At 40.7% G+C, this 12225-nt stretch overlaps 1 protein-coding gene across 1 annotated transcript; it reads left to right on the top strand.

The window, feature by feature from the left end:
• Positions 1–2784: 2784 nt before the first annotated feature.
• arl8ba (ADP-ribosylation factor-like 8Ba) lies at positions 2785–11554 on the top strand. The gene is made up of 7 exons (XM_083971441.1): positions 2785–2979; positions 7297–7377; positions 7495–7568; positions 7701–7794; positions 7936–8003; positions 9187–9257; positions 10578–11554. Exons 1-7 carry the CDS (start codon positions 2857–2859, stop codon positions 10625–10627), a joined length of 561 nt encoding a protein of 186 aa, XP_083827567.1. The 5' UTR covers positions 2785–2856; the 3' UTR covers positions 10628–11554.
• Positions 11555–12225: the final 671 nt, after the last annotated feature.

Here is a 12225-nt window from a genome sequence, read left to right as displayed (position 1 = left end):
TATATCTATCTATCTATCTATCTATCTATCTATCTATCTATCTATCTATCTATCTATCTATCTATCTATCTATCTATCTATCTATCTATCTATCTATCTATTATAGTATATATATAGGAGAATATGCCTGCTGTTTTCTACTCTTCTTTCCTTCTGCCTTCTTCTTATGAATGCAAAAACTTGCAAAACGTGCTCTCTGGCTGGCGGTGCAAGATGTCGATATGTATATATATATAGGCCTATATATATATATATATATATATATATATATATATATATATAGGAAAGAAGGAGTAGAAAACAGCAGGCATATTCTCCTGCTACCAAAAGCTACTGAAGCTCCTGAAATACTCCCAGTTGTCCCAGTCATGGTAAACACGTTTTTTTTTGTCCTCGGAGGCCACCGTCACTTTTTCAGTCACCATCTGTAATCTAGAATCTGAATGCTAGGTATCACCGTTTTACCCCCATTTTACACACTGGACCTTTAATGTTAAAAGCTGAACATCCTTGCTTCACTGTTAAAGGGATAATTCAACTCAGTGATGCAGCCAGTTACTTTTAGAAGCCATAGCATTGGGTAATTGCACATTGATTGTTCTCTTCTGTGGATGATACAACTTTCTGTGAGTCATTATCATTGTTAAATGTACACCACAAAGAAAAACTCTACCCCGCTCTGCAGAAATGTGACTGAAAACCACAAGTCAGGGGAGGGGGGATGTGAAAAGTCAGCATCATTTGGACTACAGCTAAATTAAATGTCACGCACATCTCCATGTGGTGAGCCAGAAAGAGACAAGTCTGACGCGTTGTCTCTTGGACATTTCCCCTGTGCTGCTTTGAAAAACTGCTCAAACTCTCATCAGGATTTGTGAAGTGGTCAGGTCATACTGAGGGATCCTTTCCTGTTGATCAGCGTCAAAAATGTCACATTAATCAAATCACTCAGACTACCAATCAACATATGCATTTGAAAGCAACATTTTTTGAAGAACATTTGTACATACAAATTGACATTTAATATTTCAATGAAAAGCACAATAAAGATAAATCTAAACCTGGTCCGTAGTGGACTTTCACTTCAAATACCTACAATCACAGACTTACAGTGTGGTGTTAAGAATATAGGCTAGTGAAGTGGGCAGTGAATTATACAGTAACATGGTATTGTTTTTATTCCCTCTGCCTCAGATAAAAATCCTGTCTTCACCCTCGCCACTAACACTGATGACTATCAACTGTCAAAGGAGGAGAGTGGACTCCAGGTCTTCATTCAGGGTGAAAGCAAGGACAGCAACAGTTCTGATGAACTCCTCGTGGGAAATGTGATCCATATTTGTTAAAACAGCAACAACAACAAAAGAGTCTAATTAGATACATGCTACATCTCACAGTGTTGATGTCACGTACAGAGTCAGAGCACCTGGTCAACAGTGAAACCTGGTGAGATTGGAGATACAGCTTAATGAATGACGGCCCCAGCGTTGATCTCTGATGGGTTAGGCCTGGACTGGAAGCTGAAGACCAGCACCTGTTCCCTCCCTGTTAACACACTTCCCGGGTCCAGTAGTGCTACTCAGTATTGTAGAGGATTAAAACTAATGCAATGCAGAAATAGAAAAAACTCAGCAAGAATCAGTTTTCCACTATCTGTAAATACTGTATGATAATGATAATAAGGTCAAAATGAGCACAATCAGTAATCTAGTGTATCAGGTTACTCATGGTTATCACAGGGAACATGAATAAGAAAACGACTCCCTGAAAAGCTCACATGCTATAAAATATTGTTAGAGCATCACAACAGCTTGTTATTAAACCATGTCAATATGTAAAACTTTTAATTGAATACTGTATGCATTTTTACTTTTGTTCTTTGTTTTTGTCTACTTTTGTATATTGAATTCAGGTGAGGTATGCAATAGAAATGTTCTCATAAAATGTGGTAGAGTTATAAAGCAGGATTAAATGAGTATTTGAGTAAATGAGTAACTGGATGTCACTTACATTAAAGGGATAGTTCAACATTTGGGCAAATGTGCCTATTGCCATAATCCCATAGTCATAGGAGACGCTCAGTGAACACAATGGAGGTGAACGGTACTACAGCTTCCCTGTCCCTCATCAAAAAGTTGTTTTCAAGGCAAACGCGTAGCCGGAACTACATTCCAGACATGGCTGCTCGGCAGAGTGACTTCAAAAGCACAAGTAGTTCTGAGTATTTGCTTCATCGGTCATAATGCTACATCAATACTCTACATGATTATTATAGTGTGGTGAATGTGCAGGTCAAAACTTGTCCATGAAAGCGTTTTGGAGTTTTTGGATTGTGTATTTTAATGAGTTTGATGAGGGACAGGGGAGCTGAACCGTTCACCTCCATTGTGTTCACTGAGCAGCTCGCGTCTCTGCCCCGCTGATCTCAAAACAAAATGCACGGACAATTATAGGTAATGAACCTACTCCACTGTAGCAGGGATTATGGCAATAGGCGAATTTTCCAAAAATGTTGAACTATCCCTTTAACAACACTCCACACTTGACATAAAGAAAACACCAAGCCTGTGTTTTTGTAATGAAAACTGGTTGCTACCATGGACGGTTGCTACTGAACCACTGTCCACGGAGGGAGGGGGTCCAGCCCTTGTAAGTGGGTGGTGTGGGAGCCTGTGTGCCTGCGGGGGGCGCTGTCGGGCACGTGTTTGTGGGGTTTGTGGCCAGGCTGCTGGTCATATGACAGCTGCTGCCTGCGTCCCACTTCCCTTCCTCCGCTGCCTGGCTGGAAAACGCCACATCTGACAGGGAGGGAGAGCCGAGACAGAAGCGCAGGGCAGCGTGAACACCGAGCTCAAGATGCTGGCGCTCATAAACCGGCTGCTGGACTGGTTCAGGTCTCTGTTCTGGAAGGAGGAGATGGAGCTGACGCTGGTCGGCCTCCAGTACTCGGGGAAAACTACATTTGTTAACGTGATCGCTGTAAGTCCTCAGCTGCTGCTGCTGCTGCTGCTGCTGCTAGCCACCTGGCTAGGGGCAGTGCTGCTGCTAATACCACTACATTACCGCTAATAATGGGATAATAGCTACCGAGCTAGGGCTGTGTTGTTGTTGTGGCTCCAAAAGACTGACGTAACGCATCAGCATCCACACAAACACACACACACGCACACACTTGAAACTGAATCCGTGTCACCAAGTCACCTGAGCTAGCTGCTCGTGAGCTAAGTGGTGCTTGTGTTGTGATTGTATAGCATGCTAAACACACACACGTGACATACATGTTATACCAAACTGTCACCAGGGAAATCACTGGAAAACATGTTAACCATAATGGCAAGGCAAGGTAATTTTATTTGTATAGCCCGTTTACAAACAGTTTGTCTCAAAGGGATTTACATGGCATCATAACAACATCCTCTGCCCTTAGACCCTCACATCGACTGAGGAAAAACTCCATGGAAAACCCTTTTAACAGGGAAAAATCTGAGAAACCTCAGGGTGAGCAACAGAGGAGGGATCCCTCACCCAGGACGGGCAGCCGTGCAATAGATGTTGTTATAGACAAGAAAACAGTTTATAACAGAGAATGTGGAAAGCATGGAAATGTTAACAGGAGCTGATGGAGGCAGCTTCTGGTGGGAGGGAAGGCAGGGAGAGCAGGCCAGCTTAATGGGAGGACTGGATGGCAGACTGGTTCATGGGAAGGGAGGGCAGGCCGGTCTAACAGCAGGGGAAGGGGGGCAGCGGTTGGTGCAGGGTAGGGATGTCACGATTATACATTTTCTTGGTACGATTATTGTCAGAAATAATCACGGTATTACGATTATTATGCATGAATTAATTTCACAACACTATGAATGTGTCCAATCAAATATAGTCAAAATATAATTACATTACTCATTGTTTACACAAAATATTTCAAGTATCAATTAATATAATCTCCCAGGGGAAACGTTTGAAATATCCAGGTCATAAATTGTCTGTTTTACGTTTATGTTAATCCTTTTTTTGTTTTGTTTTCATTAAATTACAAATGACATGCTAACATTTAAATTCCTACCAATTCAATGTTACATTATGTACCTTTTTTTGGACGCACATCTACCGATATGGTTCGAACGTCATCTTTTTTGGAAAGTGACAGTATTTAGGAATCTTTATGATTAATTAATTGTGGTGTTTAATACCATGATTAATTGTGAACACAAGTAATCGTGACATCCCTAGTGCAGGGAGATAGAGCTCCAGTGGATCTGTGGAAACACAGAGAGAGTGCGAGACACCAAGGCCAAACTACAAAGTGCAACAGATAGTGATAATGACAGTTCAAAATGTGCTGAGAGGAGTAATAATAACATCACACACACACACTGACCTCTACTGCAAATCAAAATATAAACATGTATTCATCAAGAGCCCATGTGGTCACTGCGTTTTAACATTTCTATTAACAGTGTATTAACACAACTTGTCGTTGTTCTTTCTGCAGCCTGTAACCATGTCAGATTTACCTCTGTAGCTGCTTTGGATGCTTAAAATGACACGTGTGTGTTGTAACTCCTGCGCCTGAGGCTGAGGAGCACATCTCTGTTGGGTTTTGTGTTTGGACATTTTTTGTTGTTGTGCAACTTTACAGGAGTTTCTCAAACACGGCGTTCGTGGTGGAGCAATGCTCTTGGCTAATGGCTGTAGGCAGCATGCTGTGAGAAACTTCTCTTGGGTTAATACTAGAGTTGTTATCAGTTAGTGGTGATGGTGCACATAATGCTTCCTTCCTCCTTCGCTCATCACTTCCCATCTCCAACCAATCAAATGGAGTTTTACTGGTTGCAGGTGCAGTCTGACTGCGTGTCATTGGTGCAGAGCCTTGGTGCACAAGAATATTCTCTTCTGTATTTGGTGTGCTGTAAAATATAGTACATCAGCAATTCCTCACATGTCACTGAAATCCTCGAATTCTAATATTGTCATGTCCTCCTAAGTTTCAGGCCTGTGGCTGTTTCAACATGTTTCCCTGCACTGGTAGGAATTTAGATTCAACACCACTGGAAACATATTTCTACTAAAGCGTAAACAATGGATTATCAATCAGGCACAGTAAAAAAAAAAAGTGATCATATGTTGGTTCTAGCTTCTTGCTTCAGAGGATCTTGTACTTGTTTGTGGTTTTTTAAATCATTGTGAACTGAATATCTGTTTTGGTTTGACGAACAGGTCCTCTGAAGATGTCAATGAGACTGAAGGAAATTGGGACAAGCAGTTTCTACTGATACTAATGATGAATCAATAAAATAATCAGCAGATTGATCATAATTGTAAGCTGCAGGTCTGGTCTAATTCAATAAAGTATTTCTTTTTCCATTACTGTTCATGTTGAACTTAGTCACCGAACAAACATTGACATTTGAGATCCCACAGAAACAGAAGGTCTGTGCAGGCAGAGCGTCTGAGGGTGTCTGAGGAGGAAGTGAGTTTTGTGGGGTTGGGACATGTCTCTTCTCCTTCCTTCATGTTGAAGAGAGTGTGAAAAACTGTCCGGTTCGCCAGCGACTGTGTGTGTGTGAATGCTTAGCATGGGGGTGGTTCCTCCTTCTTCGGTCATAAGACCGCTGCACTAATTTCCACTTAGCTGCGTCAGGTGACTGGGCCCAGTCATGTGCTGTGCTGTGAAATGCGTGTGCGCCGGCAGACATGCAGGGAGCAGAGAGCACGCAGACAGAACATGGGGAATGCCCCTGTGCTGACTCCCACTGCAGTCTGCTAACAGACACAACATGTGGAGACAGTATTTTATCACTTGGCTTGTTTGTGTAAAACTATTTATTATGTGTTTGTTTACCCTTTTTGCTTTTCCAACCAACACATGCTTTTTCATAAGATTGGACACAGCTATACAAACTCAGTTATATGACTCTACTGTAAATCAGAGGTCTTCAACAGGGGGTCTGTGACCCCTAGGGGGTCCGCAGCGGTACTGCACGGGGGTCGCCAAATATTTGGTTGTTTAGACAATTTTCTCAAATTTTTTTTTTGTTTTCTCATTTATGTTTAAAATAAATAGGTCAAGAACAGATTATCATGCATGATATTGGCATTGGTATCAGTTAACAAGGTCTGTTTATAAATGGCAGTGGCACGGCCCCCTACTCACTGTACCTGTACATGTTTAAAATGAAAACATGAATATGAACCTGTGTATTATGTGAATAGCTTTGTATTGAATGCACAATAACAAGTTTATACCTGGCACTGGGGCCAGTTTATTATAAAACACAGCTTTACACATTATACAGTAGGGGGGTCCCTGCTCCATCTCTCCATCAGTTTGGGGGTTCTTGGCCTGAAAACATTGGAGACCCCTGCTCTAAATCATATCATCATTACTTTCTATGACATATCTATAATCCCTAAACCTTTTACAATAAGGATTTTAAACTCTTCTTCAATCTGGTTTTGATGATAGTGAGTTTTGTATTTCAAGATGATAGTAAGTCCACCACATCCTGTATGAACTGATAATTACTAGTTTTATGCATTTTTGCCTTTTTTTTTTAGTTCAAAGTCTTTATTGTCACTGTACTGTACATATACATATGAAGTTTAATTTGCCACTACTGACACAGGGCAGGCCATAGTTAAAAATACATAAATATAGAACCGGCAAGACATGTATAACAATAAATATGTAAAGATGTCTATGTATGTGAGTGTGTGTGCATGCATTTAGATCAGAGGTTTTCAACAGGGGGTCTGTGACCCCTAGGGGGTTTTGGTTGATTAGACAATTTTGTTTCCACATTTATGCTTAAATAAAAATGTCAATTGGAATAGCCTTGTATTCATGATTATCATCTAATTGACAGACATTATTGATATAAGAAGGTATGTTTATAAATGACAGTGGCAGGGCCACCCTACTCACTGTACCTTTAAAATAAAAACATGAATATATGAACCTGTGTATTGCTTGAATAGCTTAGTATTTGTATCTAGGGTATGTTTATACAAGGTACTGGGCCCAGTTTAATATAATACACAACTTCAGTAGGGGGTCCCTGCTTCATCCCTCCATTAGTTTGGGGGTCCTTGGCCTGAAAAACGTTGAAGACCCCTGATTTAGATGAACAGAGTGAAGGTGTGGAAACGGGGAGAGAAGAGAGAGAGTGGAGGAACAGACAGCAGTGGTTTCCTGCATAAGGCCCAGGGGTCCACGCTACCTGGGCCTAATTAATCTATTGTGGATGTACATATTTTTATTAAGTTTGAAATGACTTTTGCTATTGTCTGTCCTTTCAGTCTGGGCATTTCAGTGAAGACATGATCCCTACAGTCGGGTTCAATATGAGGAAGGTCGCCAAAGGAAATGTCACCATCAAGGTGAATCTCTAATTTTTACAGTGAAATTGCCTTCAGTTTCACAGGAGGTGATTATTACATTGTTAGTGACATTTGGAAGTTGGGAGCTCATGTGCTGATGTGCCCTTATTCCTGTAGATCTGGGATATAGGAGGCCAGCCGAGGTTCAGGAGCATGTGGGAGCGCTACTGTCGGGGCGTTAATGCAATCGTGTAAGTATCCAAGGTCTGTCTTTTGACATGAATAAATAAGATGCTCATTTAAATAAAAGAAACATTCAGCTGTGCAACCGTGAGTATGCAAAACTCTATCTTACTCTCTGTTTCAATGTTGCTCACTTTTAGGTACATGGTTGATGCAGCAGATCGAGAAAAGGTGGAAGCATCAAGAAATGAGCTTCATAATTTATTAGACAAACCTCAGTTGCAAGGAATTCCTGTAAGTCTGTTCCCAGAAACTGCTTTGAACTTTTTGGCGTTACCTCTGCAACAGTAATGCAGAATGCTGTGTGGGTTCTGTCAGCATTTTCATGTTGCAGTTGCAGATTTCAGTTACCATTGTCGTTTTTTTTTTTTGTAGGTTCTGGTGCTCGGCAACAAAAGGGATCTTCCCAGTGCTCTAGATGAAAAGCAGCTCATTGAGAAAATGTAAGTGTCAAAAATGGTACAAAGTTCTTGATTCATTTAATTGTAACACAACCAAACATATAGTTGTGTCATTTTTTTCAAATCATAACTGCACCAGAGATTCATAAAAATGATCCTGTTTAGAGGACAAATAGTTTGGGATTTATTTATTTATTTATTTTTTAATCTGTCTTGTCTCTTCATATTACAACTTTTCTCGTTTTGTTTCTTTTAATCCCACACCATTTGAACTAGTTTTATGCTCATACTGTTGACGGTTGAATTTCTTTGTTAAACTGCAGCTGTGTTAAGTCGTACTTAAAGGGATAGTTCACCCAAAATTCAAATTTCACTCATTATCTACTCACCCTCATGTCGACTAAGGGCTGGGAGAAGTTTCAGAGTCCTCCGTGCCTTCTCTGAGTTACAGGGTGGCTCGGCGCAGCACTGCATGTCCAAATGACGGTTGCGAACGGAACTCACTTTTCTTCATCCAAAAAGACACCAAAAAAACATCCAAATACCTCCATAGTGCTCGTCTGTAATGTCCCTCTTGTATTGAAGCCCCAACATGAGAAATAGTTCTGAAAAAAATTCAATAAGTATATGTTTTAAGCTTGTTTGTAGCGGAAGCTCCCAGTGTCTCAGTTCACTGCTTTGCCTGTGTCTGTGTAAATCTCGTGCGATTTGCATTGACACCCAGTTCACGGCTCCGCAAATCGCGCAAGATTCCGGCAGAGCAACACTGGGAGCTTCCGCTACAAACAAGCTGAAAACATAGATTTATTTAATTTTTTTCGCAACAATTTCTCATGTTGGGGCTTCAATACAAGAGCGACATTACAGACGAGCATTATGGAGGTATTTGGATGTTTTTTTGGTGTGTCTTTTTGGACGAAGAAAAGTGAGCTCCGTTCGCAACCGTCATATGGACATGCACTGCTGCACAGAGCCCGGCTGTAACTCAGAGAAGGCACGGAGGACTCTGAAACTTCTCCCAGCCCTTAGTCCACATGAGGGTGAGTAGATAATGAGTGAAAATTGAATTTTGGGTGAACTATTCCTTTAATTGCAAGGCTCTGTCTCCTTCAACTGTCAAGTTAGGAACATGTGCATCAGTTTTATGAAGCTATACACAGAAAGCTGCACATGAATGAATTAGACGCATGCTTATATTTGTTCATGCATTTTTTCCTCTTAATAGGAATCTGGCAGCTATTCAGGACAGAGAGATATGCTGCTATTCAATTTCCTGCAAAGAGAAAGACAACATTGGTAGGTTGGAATAAATCACTGCAGCTTTTCCTGTGGGAACAGAGTGGCACATCCTCCTCACTTTTTTTTTTAATTATGTGCTCAAAATAATAAGCTTAACAAGTAGCAGTGAGTGATTTACAGACTTTTTCTTCAGGTTTTTGCTCTCAGGCCACATACAGTCCCAACCTGTATTCAAGCTGCTTACACTACTTTAGGTTTAATCTTTATTTTTATATTTAATATTTCCTGAAAAGATGCTAAGATTGATCAGCAACGTGACATCAAAATAATGTTCTATCTAATGTGCGTCATAGTCTTTTCGACAGGCCCTGGTGAGTTTTCTTGTAAAGTTATGGTTAGGCTAGCCCAGGTATTACTCATAAAAATTCTGCATAAGGTCTTTGCAAAGCCGATTCTTAAAAAAAAAAAGAAAAAATCCTCCAGCACTGTTTTCTAGCCTTCACTCTTGCTCTACCTTGGTTAGTGCATTCATCATATATTGGCATGTTACTGCCACCTGCTGGAGTTCAAATGTGATGTTGAAAGAGTTAGTAAATGAGTGAAACAGAATATAATTAATTTTTTTCATTTATTTAGATTAATTTTATTTAATTGTTTTAAAATAGAAGAAATATACTGTATGTTTAAGAGCAAAGTTAGACATGTACATTTTATAAACACAACATAAATAAGAATGAGACCTAAATAATCAGAGTCAGATTTATTGCCAGGTAGTTATACAACTTAGTTATACAGCTATGAGAAATTTGTTTTGGTGATTGGTAAAGAAAACAGGCAAGGTGGATGACATAAGTTTGCAGCACAAGACAACAGTACACATAAGAATATTATAACATATCATAGGAATATACAATGTAAACATTAAATTCACGTCAGTGCAGATGTTCATGGTGGGCCTTCAGCAGTCCACAGTTATGTCAGATCCTGGAGGTGGTGACGGATGGGTGGCAGAGTGTGTGTGTGGGTGGGTGGGGGCATGTGTGTGTGGTGCAGAGTGGTTGATGGTCCCTTGTCAGTGGAGAGGAAGTTGTTTTTGTGCCATGAGGTTTTGGTCATGATGGACTGCTTCCTCCTGCCAGAGGGGAGCATCTCATCTCAAATCTAAGGAATAAAATTGCACCAGGGAGAATTAAAATTGCTAAGCAATATAATCTATGCTTAGCAGTTTTATTTAATTTCTCTCTCTCTCTCTGTGATGGTATAGTACTTTAAAATAAATGCGGTTCAGTGTTGCTAAAACAGTTTGTCAAACTACCAATAATGTTTGTTGCAAGTCACAAATGTGTCAGACTGACTCTGAGCTTCTCTTGATTCCAGATATCACGCTTCAGTGGCTCATCCAGCACTCAAAATCGCAGAGGAGCTGAAACTGCAGGAGCTGTCTTGCCAGCTGTGTTTGCCATGTTACTGTCATGCCACACCTTCATCACTCTGCGATGATGTACAGTTGTATCTTCAGCTCACATGTTGCACTGTTCTGCCTGTGTCATACAAAGCCCCCCCCCCCCCCCCCCCCCCCCTACCCCCTGCCCTTCACTTTGTGAGAATTTCACAAACTCTGACAATGCACTACTAAAAATGAATTTCTGGTACCAAATTTTTAGGAATGTAATTGGCATTATACGTCCTGTGAAGCTGTACTTTAACCCGGACCGAGAACCGACTCTCACCCTTCAGGCATTACCCAGTTGATGATACCCAGCGGTTTGTAGAACTAATCATGGGTGCAGAACTACACACTCTTCAAGGAGGGTTTCTTCTGTCAAAACAGGCCTTGCATAATGGCAACTGTCATTAACTCTTCACACAGTCGGATCATGATGCCAGGAGATGGCTGATGTGGACATGCAGGTTTTCACATTTGTGTTTAGCTCTGCTCTGATGACTGTCACCCTTAGCTCAATCAGGTTTTCTCCTTTCAAAGACATGCCTGTTTTAGAAAAATTGTGCATTGAAGCACATCAATTTGAGCAGGTCTGTACAAATATCAAGCTAATATGATTTTTACTGGTGTGAGATGTGCGTGTATGAGTATATGATTCTATTTAAAGTCTGAATGTACTAAAAGTAAAGCTGTACAGGGTTGTGTGGTTCATATCGGCCTCTGTTTGTAAGTAGCCTCAGTGGAATGATGTCCTTTGTGCTGCCTCTATGCTGACAGAGTGGCAGAATTTAAAGTGCCTTGTGCAATGTCTCTCACCTCTGAAGCAAAGCAGCATGCAAGGTGTGCCCACCTGGGTAGACTAAAAACACACCACTTCAATACATTCAAGAAATAAAAAGGCATGCTTTTTAATTTAGACAGTTGTCCTGTTATTTGTACCTCACCTTTCTGCATCAGTCACAGAAGAATAACAGTCAGTGTTGGGAAGAAGTATTCAAATGCGGCACCATAATATAAAGACAAGGCCCTGCACACGTACACAGGGGTTTTGAATTACCTGGCTGATTACACCTGGGTTGTGCTCGTTCATGGGCTTTTACCTGTGCTCATGTATTCATAACACACAACAGAGAAGTCAGTCAGGTTCAGGTTGTGTATATACTCACACAGTTCTGAGAGGAGGTCTGATGAAGTGGAAATACCTCTGCAGGTGGAACATTTGTTTTCAGAAAGTGCACCTCATGCAAAAATGTTAATATGTAGTATAAATAAAAAAAATGCATAAACAAATTTGATTTATACTGCTTTGTATACCTTTTCCACAAGTGGTGCATTGTGTATGAAAGTGATGAGAGGGGTTTCAGATCTATGTTATACATGCACAGATGTGGCCTTATTACACCTATCATCTTGTATTAACAGGGAGTCTGTAGCTTTGAGTTGAGTGGCACTGTCTGCAGTAAACCTCCCTCATGAAATACCAAGTAGGCCTACTTTTATCAACAGTCATTTAAAAGTTCACCACCACTGTCTAGTGAGTAGTGTTGTAGTACTCAAGACCGGTCTTGGTCCAAATGGACC

This window comes from Trachurus trachurus, assembly GCF_905171665.1.
Source record: "Trachurus trachurus genome assembly, chromosome: 5".
Classification (NCBI taxonomy): Eukaryota; Metazoa; Chordata; class Actinopteri; order Carangiformes; family Carangidae; genus Trachurus; species Trachurus trachurus.
This window is presented reverse-complemented; position numbering and strand designations above follow the sequence as displayed.

Coding starts and splice junctions, on each gene's coding strand:
- arl8ba (XM_083971441.1), top strand. CDS start 2,857: ATGCTGGCGCTCATAAACCGGCTGCTGGACTGGTTCAGGTCTCTGTTC. Junction 2,980..7,296: donor CATTTGTTAACGTGATCGCT/GTAAGTCCTCAG, acceptor CTGTCCTTTCAG/TCTGGGCATTTCAGTGAAGA. Junction 8,004..9,186: donor AAGCAGCTCATTGAGAAAAT/GTAAGTGTCAAA, acceptor TCCTCTTAATAG/GAATCTGGCAGCTATTCAGG.